Raw genomic sequence first — 27,099 nt, 5'->3', positions numbered from 1 at the left:
GTGGGTCCGGTGTCATGGCGGCGCCCACAGCTGCAGAAGAATGACTCCTGGGAAGCGGCGATTAAGTAAACCAGTGCAGCATCCGAGCTAGAATGCGAATTGGTACAGCGACAACTGAATTACACGTCTGAGTCTGAGGTGAGCTATCTCAATTATAATCAATTGTGAATGTAAATCTTCCCGGGTTTTAAAGCTGCGTGACCGCTGCACTACGTGCGAGTAAATGCATTAACCACCACTTAACAGCGAAATTGTCCAAATGCAACAAATGCTAAGCTAGCCGATTTGCAGTAAGGGTGTATGATATTTGTTAAGATGAGATAAGCTATACGGATAAACTGTATCCATATAATGGTTGAGTTATTGCAGAATCTTCTGAAATTGAGAAGAAACGAAATTAAATATCAAGGTAATCTCTTTCTAAGCGGAATGTTGCAGTGATTGTTCTATTAAATGGTCTAATGGTGTGGTTAACTGTATATGTAATATACAATAAGTATAAAAGTACTTACAAAAGTAAGTGTTTGACTTAATGTCACGTTTTTTTTTATTTTGGTTAGCACTGAAAATAAAACTGTCTACGTGTCCAGCCTGGCTGGTTTCAATGAGCGCTCAAAGCGGTGTTTGACGGCCACTGTTCGCCGCCGAGATCTTGCGGGGTGAGGATGAGTGGGAAGGCGCTGTTCCGCCTGGAGGCGCTCCTGCGCTCCGGCCTCGCTGTCCGGCAGCTGTGGGCGCTTCGCTGCGAGGGGGCGCAGAGGATGACGTGGAGAGCGGCCGCCCCCTACCCGCCCTGCCCCGGCCTGCCCGCTGTCGCCCCCGCACCCCCGGCCACCGGCCACCGCATCCGGCTCATGTCCACAAAGCACGTGAGTCTCCCCCTCTCCGCACGGGAGTCAGCTGCGTGAACCCCATCTTCATGCCCCTTTTACATGGTTTCTCCCTGCGCATCCTACTGCACAGCGCCTGTGTCATGGTTCTGTGCGCATGTGGGCACAGATGGTTGTACGACATACAATCGGAATGCTGTGCAACACAGGTGATTTCTCAATGGTGAAGGAGAAGAAGTGACTATAAATTCATATGTCTAGAAAGTCAAATCGGTATTGGAACGAATAGCATGTGTTGTATTTTGAATGCCTGTGTGTGGCTGTGTGTTAATAGTACACCACAATGTTGGGCCAATTGGAGTGGAGGAATCCTACTCCGTTGGGCCCCTGAGCAAAGCCCTTAACCCCAGCTGCTCCAGGGGCGCCGTATAAATGGCAGACCCTGCGCTCTGACCCCAAGCATCTCTCCCTGTCTGTGTGTCTCTTGGAGAGCAAGCTGGGGTATGTGAAAAGATAAATTCCTAATGCAAGAAATTGTATATGGCCGATAAAGTGATCTTATCTTAATTATCCAGAGAAATCCTAAAACTGTTTTGGATTTGTCCTTAAGCATGTTTTTGCCACCTGCTTTTTTGATTCAGGGGAAGAGCTCTGGGAAGACTCCAAAGACCAAACCCAAGCAAGAGATGCAGGAAGTGGAGATCAAACAGCGCATGACCGTGGCAGAGCTTGCTGAAGCCATGAACAGAGATATAGGTAAGGTTCGCTGGAGAAAGTATCACAGTCTGCATGAGGGATGTCCATCTCTGGCCCTCAGGAGTCACTGTCCAGCAGCTCTTGTATATCTTCACATATACTTCTCTAGCTTCTCAAGATTGGCTCAGGTAGAAGGAAAAATCTTAGCACCCTTCCTACACACGGTTGGAAAGTATTTAGAAATCCTTGATTGGTTGAATGATGCCCCTATACATATGCACAACCTGTTTCTTTAGAAGATATTTAATTCAAATCCAAAGATCCCAACAATTCATTGTTTTTTAGCTGGGTTGGCCAATTTTGGTCCTGAGGAATCGCATTCCATCTCTTTGAAATAATTAATTGGAATGCCAACGCCCTGTAACTCTTAATGTTCACAAGTGAGCCATTTGTTACTTAAATGAATCAATTAAATGACTAAATTGAATAAAATAAGCAATTAACTCACTAAATTGACCAACACTCATCTTTTCCGGAGTTGGCCACCCATAGAAACTGCAGCTGCAGGAACAGCGATAAGCCAGGAGAAGACATGCAGATGAAGATGAGGGTTGGCTCAGATTTACCCCAGATCTGCACCAGTCCTCCATTTTCCACCATAAAAATACTGGAGTTTCAGTTTGAACAAAGACAGAACTGTAGACACCACGGTGTTGCTCCTGCTTTTTCCTTGCCAGACCACGTCTACGAGGCTCTGCTTCACCTGCCCATTGACCTGGACTCCCTGGAGCCGCAGTCCGTCCTGCAGGACGAGTGGACGAAGGAGGCCATCAGGAAGTCTGGAATGAAGTACAGATGGGCGAAGGTGACAGAGGGAAGAGTAAAGGAAAACAAAGATGCGACAAAGAGGTAGCGCTGTCACCTGCGTGCGGGTCTTCTGACCCATTTGACCACTCCGCACATGCAGGGGGCAGGAGAGAGAGACCGAGGGGGAGTGCAAGGGTCTTTACTGTCCAGTTCTGTCCTGCCAGGGCTGTGGCTGCATCGCCAAGCCACACCAGCGCCTGTGCCAGCTCAGCTCCCGGCTGTGTTTGTCTTCCCAGGCCTCCAGCAGACCCGGCAGTCCTGGCAGCCCGCCCGCCGGTGGTCACCATCATGGGCCATGTGGATCACGGCAAAACCACCCTGCTGGACAGCCTGAGGAAGAGCCAGGTGGCGGCCATGGAGGCCGGGGGCATCACACAGCACATCGGGGCCTTCCTGGGTGAGCTGAGCGACGGGCCGTGGGGCTTGGTGTCTTGAGCCGGGCATCGCCAGGGTCCGTCACCACAGACTGGTGATCAAGCACTGGTTCTGGGTCTGTCTGCTTCACGCTGTGAGGCTGTACCAGCTCTCAGCCCTTCAGCCTGAACTACTGTTCCTTCTGGTCAGCCCTTTCCATGATTGCTGAAAGGATGCTGCACCAATGCCATTAAGGCCGTTAGAAACTTCCATTTATTAAAGTGCTGCTCCAAACAGCTCTTTAGATCTTAGAATCTGATTTGTACTTCCTCAATCTAAGTCATCCTTCAGAGGTACCACCGGTCAGAAATATCCGAGAGGATGTACCTCTTCTAGGCTCTTCAGTTGGGACTCGCTGCTAAGGAGTTCTCCCTGTGCGTGTGTTGTGCCCACGCCAGCCGTTCTAATGAGGGTAAATTTGTGCCCCTCTGCCACAGTCCAGCTGCCCTCGGGCGAGAAGATCACGTTCCTGGACACGCCGGGACACGCCGCCTTCTCCGCCATGAGAGCCAGGGGGGCCCAGGTCACGGACATCGTCATCCTGGTGGTGGCCGCCGACGACGGGGTGATGAAGCAGACCGCCGAGTCGATCCAGCACGCCAGACACGCCGGAGGTGCGCAGCGACACAGTCCCGTTAACGTGATCCACGCGTGTTTCCAAACTGTCGACTCTCGAGAGTTTCAGGAACGAGAAGAGACTGGGTCCTGCCCAGAACTGGAGCACTCAGTGAGAGGTGTTGAAAGACAGCATGTATCCCCCTCAGGTTATATATACTGTATGGTGAAGGCCATCCCCACCTAGTTTCACCTTCAGGGATTAGGTGCCTTTCTGAGTTTGGGATGCAGAAAGGGTGCTTTGAGAATACTGTATATGTGGATAGAAAATTAGGTGAGGCACGACTTAGGTGCTGTTTAAGGAGGTTTTTATTTGTTTATTCTTATGCAGTGGGCCAGTGGGAATCTGCACTATACTCCAGACCAGAACTGAACCAGGGCAGAAGGACCTTGCAGTGCACTTCAGCTGCCTGCTTGCACTGTAGCCAAATACTGCTTCCCTGCCAGATCTTTAGTGCTTTCAAATAGGACTGCTGGGTTGAATCAAGTTATTCCCTCCAGAGCTACTTGTCTTCCAATGTGCTGAAGAGTCAAATTCTTAAGAACACAAGAACAGGTGCAGATGACAGATGCCCGTCTAGCGCATTTGGTTTGGTTGTCAATTGATCCAAGACTCTCATCCAGCCGTTTCTTGAAAGAAGCCAGGGTATCGACTTTTTTGGCTCTTCACTCTTCAGCGAAGTAACTGGGGAAAATATTTGTTTTGTCACCAATGCATAATTGGTTATTACGCAGTGGTTAGTATTGCTGCCTCACAGCACTGGGGCCCCGGGTTCAATTCCAGATCTGGGGTGCTGTCTGTGTGGAGCTTGTATGTTGTCTCCGCCTTGGCATGGGTTTCCTCCCACAATCCACAGACATACTGGCAGGTTAATTGTCTGCCCTGTGATGTACTGGTATCCTGCCCAGGGTGTACCCCACCTTGTGCCCATTGCTTGCCCTGCGGGGACTGGCTCCAGCTGCGACCCTGAATTGGAAGAAGCAGCTGGAAAATGGCTGTAAACTATTCCCAATGAAGAGACAGGCGGGCTATCTGAGGGCGGGGGTCTGGCCGTGTCCGTGTCGAGCAGGCGCTCAGCCCTCCGCGCGTGCGTTGCAGTGCCCATCATCGTGGCGGTGAACAAGTGCGACCGGCCGGACGCCGACCCGGACAGGGTGAAGAGGGAGCTGCTGGCCCACGACGTGGTGTGTGAGGAGTACGGGGGCGACGTGCAGGCGGTCCACATCTCCGCACTGCAGGTCAGTGTCCGCGGCGCTGCTCTGCCGCCCTGGCCCCGCGGGAGATGGCGTCTGAATACGGGCTGGCGCATTGCCGGCGGGCCAGGTGGCAACACTGTGCTGTTACACTTTGTTTCCCTGTGTGGGATGAGTCCAGAAAGAGTGGGAGCTGCCTTCAGGTGCCCTGTCATATTTCAGAAAGAGCAGCAGCGATGTGGCCCTGGTTTCTTCAGAGCTGACCATTGCTGTAGCCTTTGGTTTCCTGATCAAATCTAAAATACAAAGGTCCCCCTCCTTTGTAAAATTGGAGGCCATTTTACATTTACCCTGCATTGTCTTGTCGTTATTACTTCACCACTTGTGAAGCCATACATGGATCCTCTATAGACTGTAATATAATTCCTATTGCTCAGGCCCTGTACTTTGTAATGTGAATACCACCTCCTAGCTTGACCTTGCTGGATCTCAAAGCCTAAGAAAGGTCGTGCCTGGTCAGGACCAGGATGGACAGACCTCCAAGGAAAGCCAGGTTGTTGTTTCAGATGGTCTTGGTGGACCAGTAGGTGGCGCTCTTCTGTCTGGACCAGAATTTCCGAACCAGTGTCCCACTGAGGCGCCGTCCCTTCAGGTGGGGCGTTTAAACAGAGGTCTCGACCACTTGGTCACTAAAGATGCAAGGGCACTTTTCAGAGGAGGAAGTGTATTCACCCCAGTATCTTGTCTGAAGTCCAGTGTGGGTTTGTCCAGTCTGGCCTACCTGAAGATCCCCTTAGTTCAGTTACGGAAGCAGATTCTCTCCTCACTCCCTGATCTGTTGTGTAGAGACCAGCAGGTGGGGACAGCTCTTCAGTGGGGGCTGAAGTGTGTACAGTGCTCCGAGATCCTTTGGGAATGGGGACCGCGTAAACGTGAGGACATCTTCTTCTTGTGCCGATCTGGCCTGACACCAGCCCAACCCCCAGCCCCTTAGATCACAAACATTTCTTTCTCAACGCGCTCGGCTGGCACAAGCGGGCCTGCGCGCTTCAGGAGCAGCTGCTGCTGCTGCTGTGTCTCGGCTTCTGGCGCCCGCGCGCGCCTCACCAGTCTCTCTCTGCGTGCCACCCAGGGGGACAACCTGCGGGCGCTGGCGGAGGCCACGGTGGCGCTGGCCGAGGTGCTGGAGCTGAAGGCGGACCCCACCGGGCTGGTAGAGGGCGCCGTCATCGAGAGCCGCACCGACAAGGGCAAAGGGTAGGCCCTCACCCGCACTCTGGGTTGCAAACTGAAGAGATTGGCCATGGCTCGTTCACACCTCGTCCTGTAGCGTCTTGGATATACTGGATGCCGTCAGCTAAGGGGTCAGATAGAAATTGTTGCGTGCAGTCACATAACGGCTGTTACGTGTTACATGGGTTCCATTCTGAAACCGTATACGTTTTGTATTTTAAGCAGGTTTTCAACTTGAATTATGAGTTAGCAGCACAACAGGAAATAATTATGACAACAGAACAGTAGTGGTTGGGCTCTGGAGTAAGAAAATGTATTGGCATTTGTGACAGAAAAACAAGGCCACTGGACGCAATATGGGAAATCATGACTCGTAAAAGCTATTTCTAGTGGATATTGTGGGAAAAGATGTATTTTGGTGTCCCTGCTGTGCCACTAGTGGTCCATCCATTTTTCACACGGAGCACTTAGCGGTGAGCTCTGGCTCAGCAGGCCCGGTATCAGAGAGAGACTGTCCTTTCCCGGCAGCCCTGTCACCACGGCGATAGTCCAGCGCGGCGTGCTGAGGAGGGGCTGCGTGCTGGTGGCGGGGAAGGCCTGGGCCAAAGTGCGCTTCCTGTTCGACGAGCACAACCGCGCGGTGGCCGAGGCGGGGCCCAGCGTCGCCGTGGAGATCGTGGGCTGGAAGGACCTGCCCTCTGCGGGCGAGGAGATCCTGGAAGTGGAGTCCGAGGTGAGTGACGCGCGGGGGGTCCTGCTGGGGGGTCCTGCAGGCGAAGGCGTCCACATGAACATCCGGCGTGTTCACACAGAAATGGACACCTTTGTGACCGTACAGATATCGTTGGGATTCCCCTACATTACTCTGACAGGGAAGGTTTTTTTATAAAAGCGAGGAACGTGTTTGTTCCAGAATTCGTCCTGCCCCGGGGGAGTCCCGCCAGACACGCTGTCCCTGTTGTGTTCCTCAGCAAAGGGCGCGCGAGGTGGTGGCCTGGAGGCTGTACGTGGAGGAGCAGGAGAAACTGCAGGAGGACGTCCAGGCCATCGAGGCCAAGCAGAGGCAGCACCTGGAGAGCTACAGGAAGGAGCGCGAGAGCCTGGGCCACCTCAGCTGGCGGCAGAGGAAGTCGGCCATGTACAAGGCCAACAAACAGCGAATGGCCTCCAGGCCCAAGGAGAGGACTGAGGACGAGTTCCGCTCCCTGCCCCTCGTTATCAAAGGTGGGTGCTCTGGCACCACAGACGTCACCGGTGCAGGAAAGGGAGTCCTTATCAACTTGGTATGCTGTCCTCACAAAACCCCTCCCCCTACATGTTAGGAAACAGTGCTTCAGGGGGAACTGCAACGCTATTTTTAAATAGAATCAGCATTGATGTGTGCATTTCAACCCCAATGAAAGTAAAATGTACACAGTAACTTCTAAAACCTCCAACTTACATCATAAAATAGACAAAATTTCCAGGTATGCACAGCGCCACAAGGCCAATAAAACTTCCTGTGAGGTGAAGCGGCCTTATTTCACTGTAAACAAGCAGGCTTGTGAATACATCTCTCTTAATTCAGTAGAATTACTGCTCTCGGTTTTGAGACAGTTTTGCCGACGAATTCTAATGCGTTAACCCTACATGCAGATCATGTTGGAAACATTCTGCGGCGAGATGTCTGCTGCACAGCCTGTACTTATTGGCTCGTACATCACGTTAGATTAGTCTCGTGAGCACGAAGGCCCGCATCACGTCTGGGATTTTGTAACAACGTGGTCACTTAACTGCTTTCGTTAAGTTCACGATTTTTTGCTTCATTTGCACAGTTTTCTATTCCGTAAATGAATTTATTTTGTTACCGGTGTGAGAAATTGGGACTGCAGCTGCCCTTTCGAACCAGAAGGGTCTAGGGTGTGTCCTGCAGCTTCAGGGGAAGGGCGGGCCGAGGAGTGAAAATTGAGAAGGGAATCGTTTTCCTCACGAACAGGCGACGTGGACGGCTCCGTGGAGACCATCCTGAACATCCTGGACAGCTACGACGCCGACGAGCAGTGCCGCCTGGACGTGGTTCACTTTGGAGTCGGAGACATCTCGGAAAACGACATCGGCCTAGCCGAGACTTTCTCAGGTAGCCCTGAGGGTGTGGAGCAGCTCACAAAGACGACAGCTCTGTGCTGAATTTCAGCCTGTAAAACAGGCCTGGACCCCAAGATAAAAGGCTTAATCCATTTTCATTATTTCAGAAGACTTATATAGCTGTGTTCATAACGCATTCTGTGGAATTAAAGTTTACTGTAGCAAGAAAGTCGTTTTTGAAGTAAAACAACAATGAGTAGGGATTCTAAATGTACCCACTGTACTGGATAACTAGCTAGTACTGTACCTAGCTTTTTAGGACAGGAACAACTTCAATTGCTTTAGCTCCCTGTGACTGGCATAGTGAATTCCTTGCTTTGTCTCTTGTCAGGTGCCATTTATGGGTTTAATGTGGAGGCAAACAAATCTGTCCGTCAGATCGCTGCCAAGAAGGGAATAGAGCTCAAACTGCACAAGGTCATCTACAAGCTCATCGACGACCTCAAGGAGGAGCTGAGCAGCAAGCTGCCCCCCACTGTGGAGGAGAATGTGATCGGTACGTTAGAAAGAGTCCCCTAAAAGCACTGCTGGCTCCACCCCCTTGTCGCTGCATGCAGTCTGTAGCTCCCTGTATCTGTCCTGAGTAAAACCACGTGATCATAATGCTTCTTCAGAAAAGACACTTGCAAGTTTATGTTCGGTTGCTAAAACCGGGCCCCCGATGAGCATTTTTTTATTGAAAGCATCTCGGTCACTTAGTAGATGTCTTGACTGCTGTAGAAATCTTCATGGTATAGTTCCCAGTGCTCTGTTGTACTGCTGAGGCTCAAGCGAACCGATGCAGTTGAACAGACTGGGAACGGCCCCAGTGCAGGTCCACAGCGCGCTCACTGTGCCCTTGCTGTGCGCGGAACAGGGGAGGCTTCGGTCCTGGCCACCTTCTGCGTCACCGTGGGAAAGAAGAAGGTGCCGGTAGCCGGCTGCAGGGTGAAGGAGGGCCAGCTGGACAGGAGGATGAAGTTTAAGCTGATTCGGGATGGAGACGTCCTTTGGGAAGGTACAGTGACCGCCTTCAGCCCAGCTTTTACAGAAAAAAACTTGTGTACATCAGTTTCCATGCTAAAGGATTTCTTGTCCAGATTGTCTCAGGATTCCATTTCTACAGCAATTTATAAAAAAAATGCACTAAAAACCAAAACATGCATTTTCTTTCAACATTTCCTTCCACCCTGGAGCATGCATGCATCAGCAGGTCAGTGTTTGGCCTTGTGGGCAGCTGGTTTTAGTTCCCTTCTACCGGTCTATCTCCCTGCTTGTCCCCTCCAGGCCACCTGACTGCTCTGAAGCACCACAAGGACGACGTGCAGGCAGTGAAGACGGGGATGGAGTGTGGCCTCTCTCTCGACAAGGACATAGACTTCAGGCCTGGGGATGAAATTGTGTGCTATGAAGAAGTGGAGAAACGGCAGCGCATCTCCTGGGATCCAGGATTTTAAGCCAGGTGTCTATGTAGACTCTTTCCAACTTTGTTCCAACATTTATTCAACAGAATTAAAAGCTGCAATCAAGGAATGTAAAATCCCCAATACGTGTTAAGTCATAAATTAAATTAAACTTATTACAGACCATGGATGGTCTTGGTTACAATTTTATTTCATGGTTTTCCTCCATGCTTTATGCTGTAAATAATAGAGCTGACCTTGTATCCTTGTATTAAACCTTAAAACTCCCATCAACTGATTTGTGAATTTTTCCCTTACAACTTGTTTCAGAGATGTTAGTGTGGATTTTCCAGTGTTAAAAAACTTAGTACTTGTAAATCACGAGCTAAGAATTTGAATTTGTTTTGGTCAAAGAAATTTCACCAACTTGATCGTCTAGAGAAAGTTGTTGGATCAGAGACTCCAATTACTGCTGTACATTCAAAGAATAACATGGGGTTTATGGTGTTTTGATCAATTGGCTACAAGTTTATATTAATGCTTTCAAAAGTTCTCTCGAGCTATAGGTTTTTAAGGAAATTTAAAATATCAAAAATAATAAAAATGAGAAGCTACTTTTCCAGGCTTCAAAGAATCAATGTTGAGATGGTGGTTGTAGATAGCATTAGCCCTGCCCCTTAAATCAAAGAAAACTATACTAGCCTTCAAAAGGTAATGGTGGTCTTCACAATTGGCTAAAAGTTACTAGGAATAAATAAACTGTAAATAACTAATACCTTTATTTAACCCCCCCAAGCAGTTTATTGTAAAGAAGCACAAGGCCTGAACGGTTTGAATGTTTTATTAACTCCAGTCCGCCTGTTCACTTGTCCTCGGGCTTGTTGAAGCAGTAGGTGAGGCAGCACTTCCCGCAGTAGTGCCTGTCAAAGTGGCTGGCCATGAACACGCCGGCGCCGCACTCGTCCGCAGGGCACTCGCGCCGCAGGCGGTGGATCTTGCCGTTCTCGTCCACCTGCCGGGGAAAACCGCAGCCCGTCAGCCGGAGCGCACCGGCACCCCCCGGCTGACTTCTCCTCCCGAGGGTGACCCCTCACTACACAAGTCCAAGTCACCCTGATCGAGTCGACAGTCTCACTTTGGAAAACCCAGAAACATCTAAATACGTGTACATATGGCAATAAACTACTCTACCAATTCAATTACCCCCTTATCTCAAAACATCCTGCAGAATCCTGGACTGGCAGTATTGGACAATGCAGCTGGGACAACACTTTAAAGCAGAAGACCTAAGCAGTGCTTGCTACAATTATAACTCGTTGAAATTCACAACTGTGGGCCTAAGCTGGTTTCAGAAGGCTGAATGCTTACAAAAGACAGATCTTGTCTTCCGGTTAAAATGATCAGGACAGCGGCCGTTTCCGAGGCTCACCTTGTAGTACTTGAGCACGGCCAGCTTGACCTTCTTCCTCTTGTGCTTGTTCTTCTTGGGGGTGGTGTAGGACTTCTTCTTCCTCTTCTTGGCACCACCTCGCAGCCTCAGCACCAGGTGAAGAGTGGACTCCTGCACGGGCACGGTCAGTCAGGTTAGTCACAGTACTCGCTACTGCCTGCCTTTTCCCACTAAGTACGGAGCGAGCCAAAACCGACACCCCTCCTGTGGTGGTACAAGACTAGGATCACACACCCATCAGTCTGTAACCTGCTCTTCATAAGCTGCCCTCACACTTCCACTGGACAATAAAAGATACAGTCACTAGTTTATGAACTATAGCTCAATCAGTGATTCACAACTGAAACTCAGATTTTTACATGCCTGTGATCTGGAAGACATACCAACAGTTGCCATGCAATGTACTTCTTGTTCACCACTCGTATACAATTACAGCTCAAGAATAGATGTGTCAACATATAAGAAGCTAGACTAAACTATAGATAAAACGTAATGGGGGGTGGTTCACATCATCTTTTGTTACACCTTGAACAAATGCATTTAAAAATGCTGCTGACCTCAGACAGATGTACATCGATTCCTGGTCCTCTCAACCTCATTGTTTTTTTTTATTTGATGTTCTCAGAGCATGACAGCATCACAGAAAAGTGCTAGTATCACTCACAGCCACACCTACAAATCACTATTAAGGCAACTCCAAACTCCAGACTTGAATCAAGAAACCAAACAGAAGGGCAACCTGCTGCAAGAACACAGAACACACGCACCTTCTGGATGTTGTAATCTGACAGAGTGCGCCCATCTTCCAGCTGCTTCCCAGCGAAGATCAAGCGCTGCTGATCAGGGGGGATACCTGAGGGAGATGAGAGGCTGGATTAAGCTGTATCCTTCAGTGAAAGAGTAGTCATTTACCCCCACACACCCCTCCAGCTCCCCACTGTATTATGTTTTACATGTGCTTTTATAAAAAAAATATTCATATAGACTTATACAACTAAGCATTCTACAAAATCAATGTAAGAAGTACTAACAAGGGGTTCAACAGCAACACCCCACTTCAGATTTGAACCCACAACCTCCCAGTGCATCACACCCGCTAGTCAACTGATCACATCAATACCTACTACACACACAGAGCTTTTACAAGTACCTCTTGTCAACATCACAGGTATGGCGTAACTGAACAGTTTAAATGCAGTTTCTGAATTTCTCAAGTGCTTACCTTCCTTGTCTTGGATCTTAGCCTTGACATTTTCAATGGTATCAGAAGGCTCAACCTGCAGGAAAACGTCAATGATTTAAAAGACCTAAGAGCAATTAAATCGTCTTAACACTGTTAACTTTCACTTGAATCCTTCGCATACAACTAACTCATCTGGCACGTTGTTTTCATTCAATTAAACCAATCAAGCTCATCAATATGAACACTTCATACCACACGTATTATCTTGTTCTATATCATACTACGTATGATATGTAACAAGTAGTCTGGACTTTACTTCCAGAAAGCTATAAAATACTTCAATGTTGAACAAAAACCATGTCTTTACAGCGAAAAGTCCATCGAGTTAAGCAATTATTCCAGCCTGAGAACCATCTCGACACAGGACGATCATAATCACATGGACTGATGTCTCTGTCATCCTGGTATGGCCTAGGTCTGGGGAACTGTTAACAGGAATAACCAGAATAGGTCTATAAACTTTTTACGTGACACATTTTACAATATAAAATCAGTTCCGCTCGTTTCAACATGTCTACTAGCAATATTTCCACTGCTCGCGAATGAGAAACACGAAATGCCGGGAGGGACAACGGCAACCACGTCGTCTCTTCCTATAAGATGCCATCAATACATATTTATTCGCCTTACGAACTGAATTACAGCTTAATGTGCAATGCTGAGCATTTGAAAACTGCAATACGCGAAAAAATGCGCGTCACAGTATAATCTATTAAGAGCTGCACGTGTTTCCGTGAACGGGACAGGTCAGACACTAGACGCAGCTAATAAAACGCAACTAATTAACCGACTTTAAGAGGATATGTTTCCATTTTAGTGGATGCAAGATTTAATCAACATGGACAAAAAGCTAGCAGGCCCACAGTCTTAAAAAGTAATTCCTCTGCGCGTCTTTAAACACTTTTACTCAGCCGGTCAGTACACCCACCTCAAGGGTTATAGTCTTCCCCGTTAAAGTTTTCACAAAGATCTGCATTTTGGAACCAAATCCACCTACAGATGAGAACAGACAACGTAAGGTTTTAAACTCTACTGTAAAATAGTGCAATAACTTCTACATTTATTTAAGAATTTGCAATTTAATCTAGGAGCTCATACTCGCCACTAACCTCCCGCTAATGGTGGATCATGAGAAGAGGGCTTTCCATCCGCGACACGGGGTTTTCTGACCCACTGAGCAGGGGTTAGATGGCTAAACCACTGCCTGAAGGAAAATATGGACTGTGAATAATTTGGAAACAATCAACTGCTTTAATATTTTATTTTAAACTCAAGATTTTTCACACACATATAAATTCACAATTACAGAAGTATACTACAGATTCATAAAAAATAGTTAAAACAAGGTTCATGGGAGATGTAGTTCTGAATACGTCTTTATTCATAGACAAAATACTTCTCTGATTTATTGTCCGCATAATTCTAAAACAGGCACCGGATAATCAGTATAAAAAATGAATTATCTATTATTTGTGCCATTGTTTCGTTTTCATTTATGACAGACCTGTACCTTCTTAAAATGTCCCACTGGGTGATAAACTACATTTCCCACAAAGCTTTGGAGGAGAGCGATTTCCTTAGCAACGCCCTGGTTACCATAGTAAACTGAAGTGGCTGACGTAATGGATGTGCGGTCTTGGTTGTCATTCAACAGGAACGAGAAAGAATTTCTCAAGTTTGTGTAAAATAAAAAAAGAATGATTTAATAAATAGAGGTAGCGTAAATACGTTTCAAAATTTAAGTTGCTTAACTCATTTAATGTCGAAACCGATTACATTTTATGCCGACTACACTATTAAGGTTAAAAAATGAGCTGCGCGCGTTAAGATTTGTTGAACAAAAGAACATTTGCCTGTTGCATCAAAATGTGATCGTTTTAAATATGCCACATATTATTTATGACTCATTTTTGTTTCAGTAGATGGATGTATTTTTACTCGTTATAATGATCTTAATTTTTAAAGACAATTAGCGACGGCGTATTTTTGAACAAAATCTTTCTTGGCAACGTCTTTGAATAAGGCGGCTTGGTGGTGAAGTGGTTGAGCATCGTTAGCCACTTCACAGCTCCAGGGTGCTGGGTTCCAGTGTGACTCTGTCTGGTTTGAATTTGCACCAGCTGTCCAGATTCAGCGGAGTGGTTATGAATTGCAGCTCTCACTTAGAATGAGATGACTCTGTATAGCTTGAAGCACTGCAAGAGTCACACCTATACATAAAAACAGGGAGCAGATCTGACTCAGGAAACCAATTGGTGTTGACTCTATAACAAGTAAAGATTTGGAAATGATAGACCGACAGCCCATACAACCTTGGGCTTGGGTGTAAGCAGGGGTGTGACACAGGGACCCATTCTGGGCTCAATGCTCTTCCAGATCAGAGGATACGCGTGCACTGAGACGGACTGTTGTTCCTGCTGCCTTGAGCACCGGCCTGCTATGTTAGACTGTGATGGCTGCACCTGGACTGCCTAAGGAAGAAGCAGTTCCTGAAAATGGATGGATAACCAATTCTACCTCCTTTCTGTTGCGTATTGTTAATTTAAATCTTTGTGGTTTGCATAGATATGTCAGCGACATCCAGCCCACGTGCAGCCCCCAGCACAGCAGTCAGGAAGTCAAGAGTCCTGCCCCCTATTATCTCCTCTTCTGACAGAGACTTCCTGGATGCTGTGTATGCCTACATTGAGTCTGAGAAGGAGAAGTTAGGATGTCCCAAGGAGGGGCCGGACGAGCAGCGCTACATCATTTACAGCTCTGCGTTTGAAAAGGTAGATACCCAGCAATTTCCCGGAATCTGTTTGTCTCTTTGAGGGGGTACACTCTCCCTCCACACCAAGTGATCCAGTTAGCCAGATGTTGTTGAGCTCTGGAGATTTGTCAGCGGCCATATCACCCTGCAGCTCCCAGCTGGCAGCCCACTGAAGCTCAGCAGGTGTGAACCTGGTCAGTACCTGGATGGGAGACCTCCTGGGAAAAACTAAGGCTGCTGCTGGAAGAGGTGTTAGTGGGGCCAGCAGGTGGCCCTCACCGTGTGGTCTGTGTGGTTCCTAATGCCCCAGTATAGTGACCTGTGACACTGTACTGTAAAAAGGCGCTGTCCTTCGGATGAGACGTTAAACCAAGGTCCTGACTCTTTGTGGTCATTAAAAATCCCAGGGCATTTATTGAAAAGAGTAGGGGTGTTTCCCTGGCGTGCTGGCCAAATTTCCCATTGGCCCTTACCAATCATGTCCTCCTAATAATCCCCACCTCTGAATTGTCTTCATTACTCTGTTCTCCTCCCTGATGTGTGCGGAGTGTACTGGTGCACTCTGGCTGCTGACGCATCCTCCAATTGGGACTGCACACTGGTGGTGGTGGAGGGGATCCCCATTACCTGTAAAGTGCTTTGACTTGAGTGACCAGAAAAAGTGCTATAAAAGTGTAAGGAATTATTATTATCTCCTTCTACGTTGTAATTTCATTGAAATCTGCTTTCCACAGGTCATAGACCACGCCACCAGTTACAAAGCCATTCTCAGCACCATCAAGAAGGAGTACGATGGCTGCATTAGTGCTATCAAGAGGAGCCACAGAGATGCCAGGCTGCTGCACAGGAAGCTCAAGGTCACGGCTGCCGAGCCCACGACACTCATGTACTGTCAGAGAAGAGCTGTTCAGCTTCGGGAGAGGTGGGTCACGCAGTCTGCAAACACTGCTCGGAAGAGCCTGATTACAGGACATTCACACGTGGAGTCCAGCTTTCCCCGGAAAGCCAGGAAAAGAGGTGTTAACTGGCCTCGATGTACTGTACTTCTCCCAACAGGATTGAAATCATTCAAAGAGACACAGCTGAACTGCAGGCTCAGCTCGAGAAGCTCCGGCAGGCCGGGAGAGAGACCAGCCCCTCGCTGAAAGAGGAAGCCTCTGTGAGCGCCGAGGTCAAGCCTGTTGGGCGAATACCTGGTACTCCATGAGTTTTCTCAAGTTGTTCATCTTGCTCTGCATGAAGCTAGGAGACTGGAAATAAATAAATCAACAAAAACTGTTAACTGGTTATAAGTCTAATTTACCGTGTTATACCTATCTGATTTTTTTATTATTGCAAACGATTGCTAGCTGATGCTGTGTTAAAGCTTGCCTTAACTCAACTGAAAGAACCCAGTTGTTTAGTAGTGGAATTCAATTTTTACCGCTTGTTGAATGGAGTCTTGCAGAAAGGAACACGGGAGTGAATTGTACATAATTTGAATACTGAGGCAAACAGTTTCTGACGCGGACAGAACGAAAAGCCGTTAGGGGACGTAACATCATGTTCTCCTCAACAGGGCTGTCGCTTGAGGAGTCCATGCGCCCGGACGCCCTGACGAAGCACCTGGAGTACCTGCAGAGGAAGCGCACAGAGCTGCAGCAGAAGAAGAGGACTCAGTGCGTCCCGGCGCAGGTGAAGGCCGACCTGGACCTCAAGATGATGAGCACCCTCAAGCAGAGGGATGAGCTGGCGGCCGAGAACGACAGGCTGAAGCTCAGGTGCTGTACAGACGAGAGGAGGTCATGTGTCCCGTTTCGCTCATGGTGGTGTTCCAGCAGCTAAGTGGATCTAAAATTTCAACGAGTCGCTTCTTTAACAAGCTCAGAGTCTGGGCCTCGGTCACCTGGCTGGGAGAGCTTTCGTAGGCACCCACAACTCTTCGTGTAAAGAAATGTTTCCTATTCTCTCCTTGGTGACAGTGCTATGTTTGCATGGTCTTCCCAGAGTTGTTGGGAAGCATGTTCGAGTCATCCTCAAGTATTTAGTGCTGTCCACGGAGAATCCACATTTTCATATGTCTTCCTGTCTGGATGTGTTCCCTATCTACGTATTTTCCACGTGAGCCCTAGCTGTGCTATTTGTCATATCTATATCCTATCTGCCATTTGTCCTAGATATGATTCTTCTTTCTAATTATCAGCATGTTATTAACATTTACTTGTTCCTCTGTAGATATAAAGTTTTACAATGCCCTTTGTTGGCACAGTGCTTTTGAAAAGTCTGATGTCTCTTTCAGAAGGCAAGTTACAAATACAGCCTAGGCTCACGTGCTGTTTTCTCTCGGTGGTGTTCGTAAGGTACAAGCAAATGAAGCTGCTGGCAGAGGCAGTGAGCTGCTGGGGAAAATCTGACGGAAGAATGCCGCTGCTGGACTTCATGTCCCCAGTCCTGCATCAGGCCTCCGAGCTGCACGGTAACCATTCAGAGTCTGTGTGATCCATGAGTGACGTACACCACTATTACAGCCCGTTTCAGATCTTCGAAATAATCCCCTTCTGGACATCGATAGTGAAAACATTTCCGTAATGTAATAAGTTAACATCTAGTAAAGGCTGTGCTTTAGCATAAGGACGTCTGTACATGCTGTCTTTGGTCATTTATCAATGATTGGAGCAATAAGGTTTTCAAAGAATAACAGTGTGTAAAAAATGCAATTTGATCGTCGCAAAACTAAAGCTCTAAAACAAAAATGTTGAGCATTTACAAACGGGACTTTCTGAATCGAAGTGGGAGACGTTTCTGTGTATTTGAAAATAAGAGAAAGTACAATTATTTTTTTTGGGGTCATTAGCCTGATAAAATACAGCCTATTTAAGGGTTACAGCTTATTTAAACCAATTGCTAATCTGAGGGTGGATTTGTGTCCTGATGTTGTGATCACATACATAATGGTTTATTATTCCTGCTTTGTCCTAGCCTGTGATTCTGACTACCAGAACATCGGCACAGCTGGATTTGAGGAGGACGACCCCAGCAAGGTCAAAACATCTGAACTCTTAGTAGACTACATTGAAAGGTACTTTATAGACTCAGCATAATGGGTGATATAAAATGATTAGAAAAATATTCAGCTGTAGTATGGGGAACTATATTCTATATGTTCATTAACACTAGTGATCTTAATGATTTTATCCTTTCTGTTTTGTAAGACGTTCTAGAGTCTGTACCCCCTTTCACATTTCTCAGTACACAAGAATGATGTTTCTTTATCTCCTTCCTCTCTTCCTTTTTTATTAACCTCACTTTCCTGCCATCAGATCAGATAGTAGATATTTAGAACTGCACTTGGGCTGCAAAGGTATTTTTCAGTTTAATTTGCAGACTCCTCTCTTTGAGCAGTGGAAAGCTATACAGCAGCCTGCACTGTTGCACGTGGGTTATCACACATGGTGCTGGTTTCCAAAAGCTTCTTCCTGTGTGTCTCAGATCTTTGTTCCTCGTGACCTTATTTTCAAAACGGGCTTCGATCTAAATGCAAGCAATTAAAGACATGTTAAACATAAACTCCACTGCATCATCCTCTTAGCATTGTAATAATCTGTTACTATATCCAGTATATATATATATTGTATATTCACAAACTGAAATTTAAATTGAATTTGAAATTTTAAAGTAATGATTAAAGTAATTTCATAAAAATACAAAATCGGCGAAATCTGCAAAAATATTTGAAATTGTTTTGCCATCCCAATTAAAATGATGATGCAAAGTTCATGTTTTCTACCTCACCCAAACAACAAAAACAGTCACGAATTCGTATTGCCAGTGGCCAGTTTATTTGAATTTATCCTTTGGGTTCCTCCTGAGATAAATTCCTTGTGAATCATTTTCATGCAGCTTAAACATTTGATATGATATTTATCTTTTTTTATTTCGCATCGTAGCGCAGTGGTCAGAATTGTTGCCTCGAGCTGCTGGGGCCCTGAGGATCACTCCCATAGCTCTCTGTGTGGAGTCTGCATGTTCTCCCTGCACTTGTACGGGCTTCCTGCCACAGTCCAAAAACACACTGGCAGGTTAACTGGCTTCTGGGAAAACTGGCTTTGGCAGAGCACTGCTGTCCCATCCAGGGTGCACCCTGCCTTGTGCCCGCTGCTTGCTGGGATAATAATAATAATAATAATAATAATAATAATAATAATAATAATAATAATTGCTTACACTTATATAGCGCTTTTCTGGACACTCCACTCAAAGCGCTTTACAGGTAATGGGGATCCCCTCCACCACCACCAATGTGCAGCCCCACCTGGATGATGCGACGGCAGCCATAGTGCACCAGAACGCTCACCACACATCAGCTATCAGTGGGGAGGAGAGCAGAGTAATGTAGCCAATTCATAGAGGGGGAGTATTAGGAGGCCATGATTGATAAGGGCCAATGGGAAATTTAGCCAGGACGTCGGGGTGACACCCCTACTCTTTTCGAGTAACACCCTGGGATTTTTAATGACCACAAAGAGTCAGGACCTCGGTTTTACGTCTCATCCGAAGGACGGCGCCTGTTTACAGTATAGTGTCCCCGTCACTATACTGGGGCATTAGGACCCACATAGACCACAGGGTGAGCGCCCCCTGCTGGCCCCACTAACACCTCTTCCAGCAGCAACCTTAGAGGGATAGGCTCCAGCTCCTCCACAAGCCCAAACTGGAAGAAGCTGTTATAAAATGAATGGATATTCTTTCTTTTTATGACTGTTTACCTTACATCGTTGGTCTTTTATCAGCTCACAGTGGCCCCTCGTCAGTTCTTCCAGTGAGACAGGGTGGTGTTTTTCCCTGGCAGGTTCATCGAGCTCTTCGAGGCGGGTAAATACGAAGAAGCTGCTTTTCATGCAGCTAAGTCCCCTTATGGAGTGCTGAGGAACATGGAGACCATGGAGAAGTTTAAAGGTAAGCACCCTTAAACATTGTTAAGGTTTCCAGTCTGCTGTCTGTGTGGAGTTTGCATGTTTGCCTAGTGGGTTTTATCTTGGAGACATGCTGGCTGCCTTAGCCTCTCCTTCTCTCTGTTATCCTGTGATGGACATCAGTCCCACCCAGGAGGAGTGCAGTAGTGTGATCTCAGTCCAGCCTCAGTGCCCTGTATTTCTGGGACAGACTTTAGCTTCAAAGCTCTTTAAGCTCTCCTGCTTAAGCCCCTTACTGATGATGAGTGGATTTTCATACTAAGATTCACATATTTCTGTGATCAAGCTCAACATTGCAACCCACATATAAATACATACAGCAGGATGAAAGGTGTTCCACACTGCAAAGCCTCATTCTGGCAAATGTGATTAAAAAACAGCCCATTCGCACCAAGCAGACTGATCGCAAACCTGTTAGATGTTCACCTCCTGCCCTCTGTTGCTGTGTTATGTGATCCCTTTGGGACTGAATTCAACCACCACTGTCCTGTCTGCTTAGCTCACCTCTGCTCCATGAAGCAGAGTCTGTCAAAGTAAAAAGGCTGCAGTGTGGAGCAGCGATTGGGAGTTCTGAACTTAAGAAGACTGGGGGACAAATCAAAGCTGAGGCGCTGCTGTTGTGCCCCTGGGCAAGCTACTTCATCTGAATTCCTCCAATAAAATACCCAGCTGCAAACATAGCTCTGGATGAAAGTGACACAACTTTTCGGGTGTGGAGCCTCCTTCAGATGCGGGAAGACGATGTGGAGCTGTTAGCTGTATAAATCCCTTTGCTTCTTTGATCTGGTTGTCCGAAAGAGTACTTTGGTGCACTATGGCTGCCGCCGCATCATCCAGGTGGGGCTGCACACTGGTGGTGGTGGAGGGGATCCCCATTACAGGTCAAGCGCCTGGATTTCCCATTAGGCACTGTAGGCACTGTTCCTAGGGCCTACAAAATGTTTAAGGCCTACGAAGGAGGGAAACACCAGTGACTAACAAAAAACAAGCTGAAATAAGATGCTTGCTATCGATCTAGGTGCTCCAAATCAATAATCATACGCTATCTAGCAGCTGTTCTAGAAACTGGAAGTATCGAAGTGATGGTCGCTCGACTCTCTCCATCAATCACGTGGTTCAGCTTTAGAATAGTTTAAAGTCCATCATGCCAATCGACGTCTTTCAGTTGGTGTTTACCCCTCTTGCACACTTCAGAGTGAAAGTGCCTCGGGCCTACGAACACCAAAATCCAGCCTTGCAGAAAAGTGCTATATAAGTGTAAGGAATTATTATTATTCATCTGTTGTTTGAGGGAGAAAACGAAGAAGAAGTCTGCACAGCCGAAACGTTGTGTGTCTTTTCTTTTCGGCATGGAATAAACCTTTACTTGTTGCTTGGCAGCCTACTGAGGCTGATGCAGCTCCCGACTTGGACGCAAGCGTAAGCCCAGCCCATTGGCAGCGAAAACGTCTCGGGCTGCAGGGCGCTTGCGGACAGGCACTGTTGCGCTGCCTGCGTGGTGTGATAAACCTGCGCCCGTGCTGTGTGCTCCCTGCAGCGGCCAGCGTGTACCAGGGAGAGCTCCCCCCTCTCCTGCTGTTCTTCCAAGCGCTGACGATCTCCGCCGGCGCCGCCAGGAAGCCCCCCGAGGCGGCCATGTCCCTGGAGGCGGTGAAGGTCGCCCTGCAGCACGGCCGCGTGGAGCTGGTGACGCACTGGATCACCCAGCGCCGGTGAGGCACTGGGCAGAGCTGCCAGCACGATGCATTTAAGGAGTCGGGCTGCTCAGAAAGCGACACGATTCAGCTTTTGTGTTTTAAGAAGCTGAAACATGTTAGTTCTTTCCACCTCTCAGCACAGAATTAAGCTCCACTTATTCGTTACATAAAAGCCGATTGGTCCATTAAAAACAGGCAATTTATTTATTGGTTTCTTCACAATTATGAATTGCAACAGACTCCATCCCTTTTTAAATATGCCCTCAAAATGAAAGGCAAAAAGTGGCACAGATGAACCCAGGATCACCTGAAGTCAAGTTTAGGAGCCAAATTTAACTCCTGTAAGTTTGTTTTCTAACTAGCAGTCATATAACTCTGCAACTCACAACTGGTAACCTACTGTAGCTCAGCAGGTGTGAGCCTGGTCAGTACCTGGATGGGAGACCTCCTGGAAAAACTAAGGCTTCTGCTGGAAGAGGTGTTAGTGGGGCCAGCGGGGGGCGCTCACCCTGCGGTCCATGTGGGTCCTAATGCCCCAGTATAGTGACGGGGACACTATACTATAAACAGGTGCCGTCTTTTCGGATGAGATGTAAGACTGAGGTCCTGACTCTCTGTGGTAATTAAAAATCCCAGGGTGTTTCTCAAAAAGGGTTGGGGTTTAACCCCGGCGTCCTGGCCAAATTTCCCATTGTAAGGACCAATCATGTTCTCCTCGCAAACTAGTAAAGTTTATTCTTTGAATGAAAAAGTATCTTTTGTTTACCTAAGAGAAGGCAGCACGTTTTGGTAGTTGTTCAGAAAACAGCAAAACACTTGACACAATGTCAAATATCATGTAATAGTACTATATTCTATAAAGCACCTCTCATAAAATAATATCTCAAAGTCCTGTACAAAAAAACCCCTAAATTTAGGATTGCAGTTCATCAGGAGGTCAGGAATGGAAAGGGAGATATTGCTTCATGGCTTTAGAAGACGATATCCAGTATTCAGCAGGAAGCCAGAGCAGGGATGTCAGGACAGTGGTTATACTGTATGTGCACCAGAAAGCATGTCTAGACAGAACTCTAGCAGCTGAGTTTGGAGCAACCAGAAGTTTCTGTAAGGTGTTCTGTGGCAACACAACAAGTACAGCACTGCAATAACCAAACCTTCACAGATCAAAAGAGCATGACTGTTGCTCTATATGGAGCATTGACAGAAGGAGACGTAACTGGGCAATCTTCCTTACATAAAAGAAGGAGGTTTTTGCTTAGCATCATTAATTTATTGACTATTAAGTGTTCCTAATCTGCCTTTTGCCTTTGTAAATTAAAATTTAATTTAGATGAAAGTGAAATATTAGATATGCAAAGTGGTGAAGATTATGCGCTTAATTCATCCGTCTATTTTCGTAAAGCTGCTCATTCAATAATCTTTTGATTGAAAATCTGGAACAAGCCATTTGAAATCTCCCCTAAAGGGGGCAGTGTTGCTTCAATAAATCACTGAAGGCCCACATGATCTCTGGAGTTCGAAACCCATTCAATCCTACTGTTAAACACCAAAATGCATCTTATCTTGAGGAAGCATTATACAAGCAGTTTTCGATTAATTACTATTTTATGGCGTTATGGACTAAAGATTCAAACAATGCTTTGAAGAATCTTACAGACGATGGTGCTTTTCTTCCTTTCCAGCTGCCAAAATATATTGCACATCTAAGGCACTTACAAAAGATTCCCAATGTAGCTGTTTTAACCACTTCGTAGATTTTTCGTCCAGCTGTAAAAATGGTAGGAAGTCACTTTTGCTACCCCCATATTATCATCCTACATTTGCTACTTTGTAGGTGAAGAACTATGTGTAAGTCACTATTTTGCTTGTATTTTCACTGTCAAAGCTTTAGAGTTTAGAATAATGAGACGTCCGTCCATCTGTTTTCTAACTGATTTATCCAATACAGCATAGTGGGGGAGCAGGAGTCAATCCCAGCAATCAACAGGCGCAAGGCAGGAATGATGAGACAGCTCCTCCCAAAATCCCTTGTGAACGCTGCTGTCGCCTTCATTTTATTTGTCCTAAAACAAAATCTGGTCAGCGCTTCACTGGGAGCGATGGTTATAAAAATCGTAACGAATAAAAGACATTTTATTTCAAATGTAAGGAACAAAAGTAAAGACATGAACTTGGCTGTGCTCTCCTGGCTGAGGTTCCAGAGGCGAGGAAGAGCCTGAAGCGTGACTGCTGTGCTCTTCCCGTTCCTCAGGCTGACGTCTTGCGAGGAGATGGGAGATGTCATCCGCGAATATGGGGAGAGGAAGCCCCAGATGTCTGACAAGTGCCTGGCACTGGCCCAGGTGGTGTACCACGCGTGTGGCATCAGCCGGAAGGCCGCCTTGTGCATGTGTCAGAGGGGCATGATCAGCGGGGCCATGGAGTTCATCTGCCACTGCAAGAGCTTCACTCTGGGTAAGGCTCTCTCACCAGACTAGCCTTCTGCCTGGTGTGTGGCTTTCCCTCCTGTTTATGTGGAAGAGAAATGGCAAAAAGTCTGAAAGAGTCTGGCAGTATTGTCCATGAATTTGTGCAGCATTTATATAGAGGGCAGACGGTACACTCATGGATAAGGTCCCTGGGGGTATTGCATGAATATTCAGCAGTCTATTCAAAATTAAAGTGTATTGCATTATGGTCATGCTATATATTAAGAGCTCTAAACTCCTGGTTTTTATGACTGTTCATAACTTAATCTTTACAGGCCCAACATTTACATGCAATATATTGAAATGTTCAGTATATTAGGTGCTACTAAGGCTCTGTTTATTAGTTCAGTACAATACCCTGTATCCTGTCTCTGATTAAATGGGAGATAAAGAGACTGGGATGGTCAGACTCGAGGTTCTGTTGAGCATCACCCTACTGATCATAATGATTTTGACTCTAGTAAAAGGGGCCTGTATTGATCCCGGATTACAGTGTCCATCTGTTCTGTACCCAAGATGTGCTGTGTGCAGGGCTAGGCCTCCTGTTATCAGTTAGATTCTCATAGCTTAATGCTTTTGAGTGCCAGACACATGTTTTGTTATCATGAGTGATTTACTTTGTAGTTTAAAGAAAAAAGCTCTATGCTTTGGGCTGAAATGTTCCTATGTCCACATTAACATTGGAATCACCCATATTCTTTTCTGAAAGTCAAAAATCGCAGTTCTTAATCATTCTGAGTGTTATCTATTACTGAAGTTGATTAACTGCGACACACACTAAAATATTTTCCACCCATTCGGTATCTTGTTGAGGACTAAACAGTTCAGGTGTGTTTTTGTTGCCTGTATTAGGATGCTGTGGTGTCCTTCTGTGCTTGTGATTATACAGTATGCACCATTGCGGGATACAAACTGCAGGAAAAGTGTTCTTGTAGGGTAATGAGAAGATATCAGGGTGGCGGGATCAAAAGGACACATTGCTCAGACTGCTCCAGTAAGTGCCCTGCTGTGTAAGGGAGTCTCAGGTTGTCCTCAATTCACTCTCCTGTAAAAATACAGTTCAGTGTGTCTCTATTAAGGTTGATGTATATCATAGATTATTTTATATTTTGGAGTTGCCCTCATTCTGTTCAGAGCTCTGTGTCTGGTGAATGCAGAACAGTAAGGGGGCCTTTTAAATGATGGTGAGAAACCCGGCCACTCTTCTAAATATTGCTTACAAAAAGCAATGCTCTGTGTAGCATGGATCTCCTTTACACTGCATATTGAAGGAGTCCAAGTGCTTCTGAACCTAATGGCTTCAGTTTGATTTCTTTGATCTTAGTAAATGATACCAGTAGAATCTACATTAAGGAGATTCCGGTAAACAATTTGTGTCCGGGATGTGGGAGTCCTGAGCCAGACGAAAAAAAACAAACAAAAATCACATGTGCGATTAGCATCTTACACGAAACACTTGTTGTGTTATCCAGGGGGTGATGATTGTGTTGTGATGAAGGCGTGACACAACTGTGTGAACCTCCCAGTGTGATGACAGGTTCCAAATCGCAAAAGTGTGCAAGGCACAAAACATTCATATTCAAACACCCAGAGCTGTTGTGAACAGTCCTGATAAGATTTCACTGTCGAGGCGCAGAAGGGAAAGATATGCAGAGATAACCTGGACAAGCCCCCTCTCTCCTCCGGCCCAGATGACTGCCTGTACCTGCTGAGGAAGTGTCCCAGTGCAGACCTCCTCCGGTCTCTGACTCAGGAGTACTGCGGCAGGCCGGCAGCCCTGTCCCTGGGCTTCGCTGCCCTCTCCCTCCTCTCCACTGACAACAAGGCCTTCGCCTTCCAGCTGCTGGAGAGGGTACACTCCTGTGGGAGAGGTGAGTGACTCAGCTCTTTTCTCCCATCTGTATTATATATATATGAGCAGGAGCACCAGAGATGCGAAAGTACAAAAATAAAGTGGATTTTTATAAACATTTTGCAAACTTGTTCTTTGGTGCTCATTTGTTTTTTGTTATGTTATTTCTGTTCATGCATTTTTAACTGTGCAGTTTTTAGAAGGGCATTCATTATTCATGATATGATTTTAATTACCGGTGCAGGGGTTTATCCTTTTAGTCTTTTTAGTAATTAGGCACAGGAAAGTGAGTTAAGTAATTGCTTGCAATCAGTTTCACACCTAATTGCAGAGAAGCTGCTTTTTCAATGAATGAAGTATAAAGCAGTTCTAGTGACAGTGTGGGGAGGAAAAGACAAGAAGATGGAGAGTGTGGAGTGTTCTAGCATGTCTCTTCAGATAAACAACGCAAATGTGAAAGATCTGAAGATCGATAAATTGCACGTTTGTGACTTCGAAACACACTGTCTTTTTACTTTAATGTACTGTGTGCTTGCGTGCCCATAACAGAAGGCCTGTGCTGAGCCTTCTTTGTCCCTTCCTTGTTTTTTTGCTGTGACACTGAAGACGTCTTTGAGCAGATGATTCTGGAAGATGTGTTCTGCACCCCCGAGGAATGGAGTGAGATAGCAGACAGGTGCCGAGAAACCAGCCACACTCAGCTGGCCCAGGACATCACTGAGATCCTATCAGCCCAGGCTGGGGCGGTGCTGCTGTCTCCTGACTCCGAGGATGCCAAGCTGATGGAGCACGTCTTCCTGTAGGCGGGCTGCCACCAGAGGGAGCCCTCCAGGTGCACATCAGGTTCGGCACACTGCAGCAGGGACAGACGGGGGCCTCTTCCAGCCCCTGTAATCTCCTGCTGCTGTGCGTCAGGCCCAGGCTTCACAGTTAGCGCCAGACATTCTCGATGTCTATCTTACCTTAGCAATAAATAATCAATACATTTCTTTTTTTCTTCTTGTTTTCCATTTTGAGTTTTCAATTGGTATCTGTAATAGTATAATAAACTAGTCAAGTCCTATATGTGGTAGTGACTTTATTGACTCCCTTTGTTTCCCAGTCAGGCTGAAGACTAACCACAATATAAATCACAGTTACACCTTTACATAGTCAGACCATTGTATATTCACAAAAAATTTTAGAAGTTACATACCCCTTCATATTTGAAATCTGTATGATCTTTAAAACCTCGTCTTCACTTTTTAATTGCTGTGATCACGTTTATGGTGGCGTGTTGTCCATGGCCGGAGGTTGTCTGGATCCTTCTGGCTTGCCATGTACAAAATCT

The 27,099-nt window shown here is 46.5% G+C and overlaps 3 protein-coding genes across 3 annotated transcripts; 2 read left to right on the top strand and 1 right to left on the bottom strand.

The window, feature by feature from the left end:
* On the top strand, positions 1-9,543 carry mtif2 (mitochondrial translational initiation factor 2). The gene is made up of 14 exons (XM_088610283.1): positions 1-138; positions 561-869; positions 1,472-1,586; positions 2,264-2,435; positions 2,630-2,790; positions 3,245-3,421; positions 4,522-4,661; positions 5,749-5,873; positions 6,378-6,582; positions 6,821-7,073; positions 7,825-7,965; positions 8,305-8,469; positions 8,830-8,970; positions 9,240-9,543. Exons 2-14 carry the CDS (start codon positions 666-668, stop codon positions 9,407-9,409), a joined length of 2,169 nt encoding a protein of 722 aa, XP_088466409.1. The 5' UTR covers positions 1-138; positions 561-665; the 3' UTR covers positions 9,410-9,543.
* Positions 9,544-10,180: 637 nt separating this feature from the next.
* Positions 10,181-13,219, bottom strand: rps27a (ribosomal protein S27a). The gene is made up of 6 exons (XM_088610287.1): positions 13,158-13,219; positions 12,977-13,041; positions 12,028-12,082; positions 11,573-11,658; positions 10,785-10,916; positions 10,181-10,367 (listed from the first exon to the last, which is right to left on the bottom strand). Exons 2-6 carry the CDS (start codon positions 13,022-13,024, stop codon positions 10,218-10,220), a joined length of 471 nt encoding a protein of 156 aa, XP_088466413.1. The 5' UTR covers positions 13,025-13,041; positions 13,158-13,219; the 3' UTR covers positions 10,181-10,217.
* Positions 13,220-13,629: 410 nt separating this feature from the next.
* LOC148646040 (clathrin heavy chain linker domain-containing protein 1-like) lies at positions 13,630-26,832 on the top strand. Its single transcript, XM_088609981.1, has 12 exons — positions 13,630-13,763; positions 14,614-14,819; positions 15,535-15,722; positions 15,857-15,996; positions 16,359-16,560; positions 17,140-17,255; positions 17,759-17,858; positions 19,629-19,735; positions 21,290-21,464; positions 23,701-23,903; positions 25,609-25,788; positions 26,376-26,832. The coding sequence occupies exons 2-12, from the start codon at positions 14,616-14,618 to the stop codon at positions 26,570-26,572; spliced, it is 1,812 nt and encodes a 603-aa protein (XP_088466107.1). The 5' UTR covers positions 13,630-13,763; positions 14,614-14,615; the 3' UTR covers positions 26,573-26,832.
* Positions 26,833-27,099: the final 267 nt, after the last annotated feature.

The sequence above is a fragment of the Lepisosteus platostomus genome, chromosome 17 (genome assembly GCF_059453375.1).
Source record: "Lepisosteus platostomus isolate fLepPlt1 chromosome 17, fLepPlt1.hap1, whole genome shotgun sequence".
NCBI lineage: Eukaryota > Metazoa > Chordata > Actinopteri > Semionotiformes > Lepisosteidae > Lepisosteus > Lepisosteus platostomus.
The sequence above is the reverse complement of the archived record's forward strand: the minus strand, read 5'-3'. Positions and strand labels throughout refer to the sequence as shown.

Bases quoted from the DNA above. Each gene is read 5' to 3' on its own strand.
- mtif2 (XM_088610283.1), top strand. From the start codon at position 666: ATGAGTGGGAAGGCGCTGTTCCGCCTGGAGGCGCTCCTGCGCTCCGGC. The intron at 870-1,471 runs GTGAGTCTCCCC...TTTTTGATTCAG, and splicing joins GGCTCATGTCCACAAAGCAC to GGGAAGAGCTCTGGGAAGAC. The intron at 1,587-2,263 runs GTAAGGTTCGCT...TTTCCTTGCCAG, and splicing joins AGCCATGAACAGAGATATAG to ACCACGTCTACGAGGCTCTG.
- rps27a (XM_088610287.1), bottom strand. From the start codon at position 13,024: ATGCAGATCTTTGTGAAAACTTTAACGGGGAAGACTATAACCCTTGAG. The intron at 12,083-12,976 runs GTGGGTGTACTG...GTTTTCCTGCAG, and splicing joins GGAAGACTATAACCCTTGAG to GTTGAGCCTTCTGATACCAT. The intron at 10,368-10,784 runs GTGAGCCTCGGA...TTTCCCCGGCAG, and splicing joins CCGTGCTCAAGTACTACAAG to GTGGACGAGAACGGCAAGAT.
- LOC148646040 (XM_088609981.1), top strand. From the start codon at position 14,616: ATGTCAGCGACATCCAGCCCACGTGCAGCCCCCAGCACAGCAGTCAGG. The intron at 17,859-19,628 runs GTACTTTATAGA...TTTCCCTGGCAG, and splicing joins TTAGTAGACTACATTGAAAG to GTTCATCGAGCTCTTCGAGG. The intron at 21,465-23,700 runs GTGAGGCACTGG...CCCGTTCCTCAG, and splicing joins CACTGGATCACCCAGCGCCG to GCTGACGTCTTGCGAGGAGA.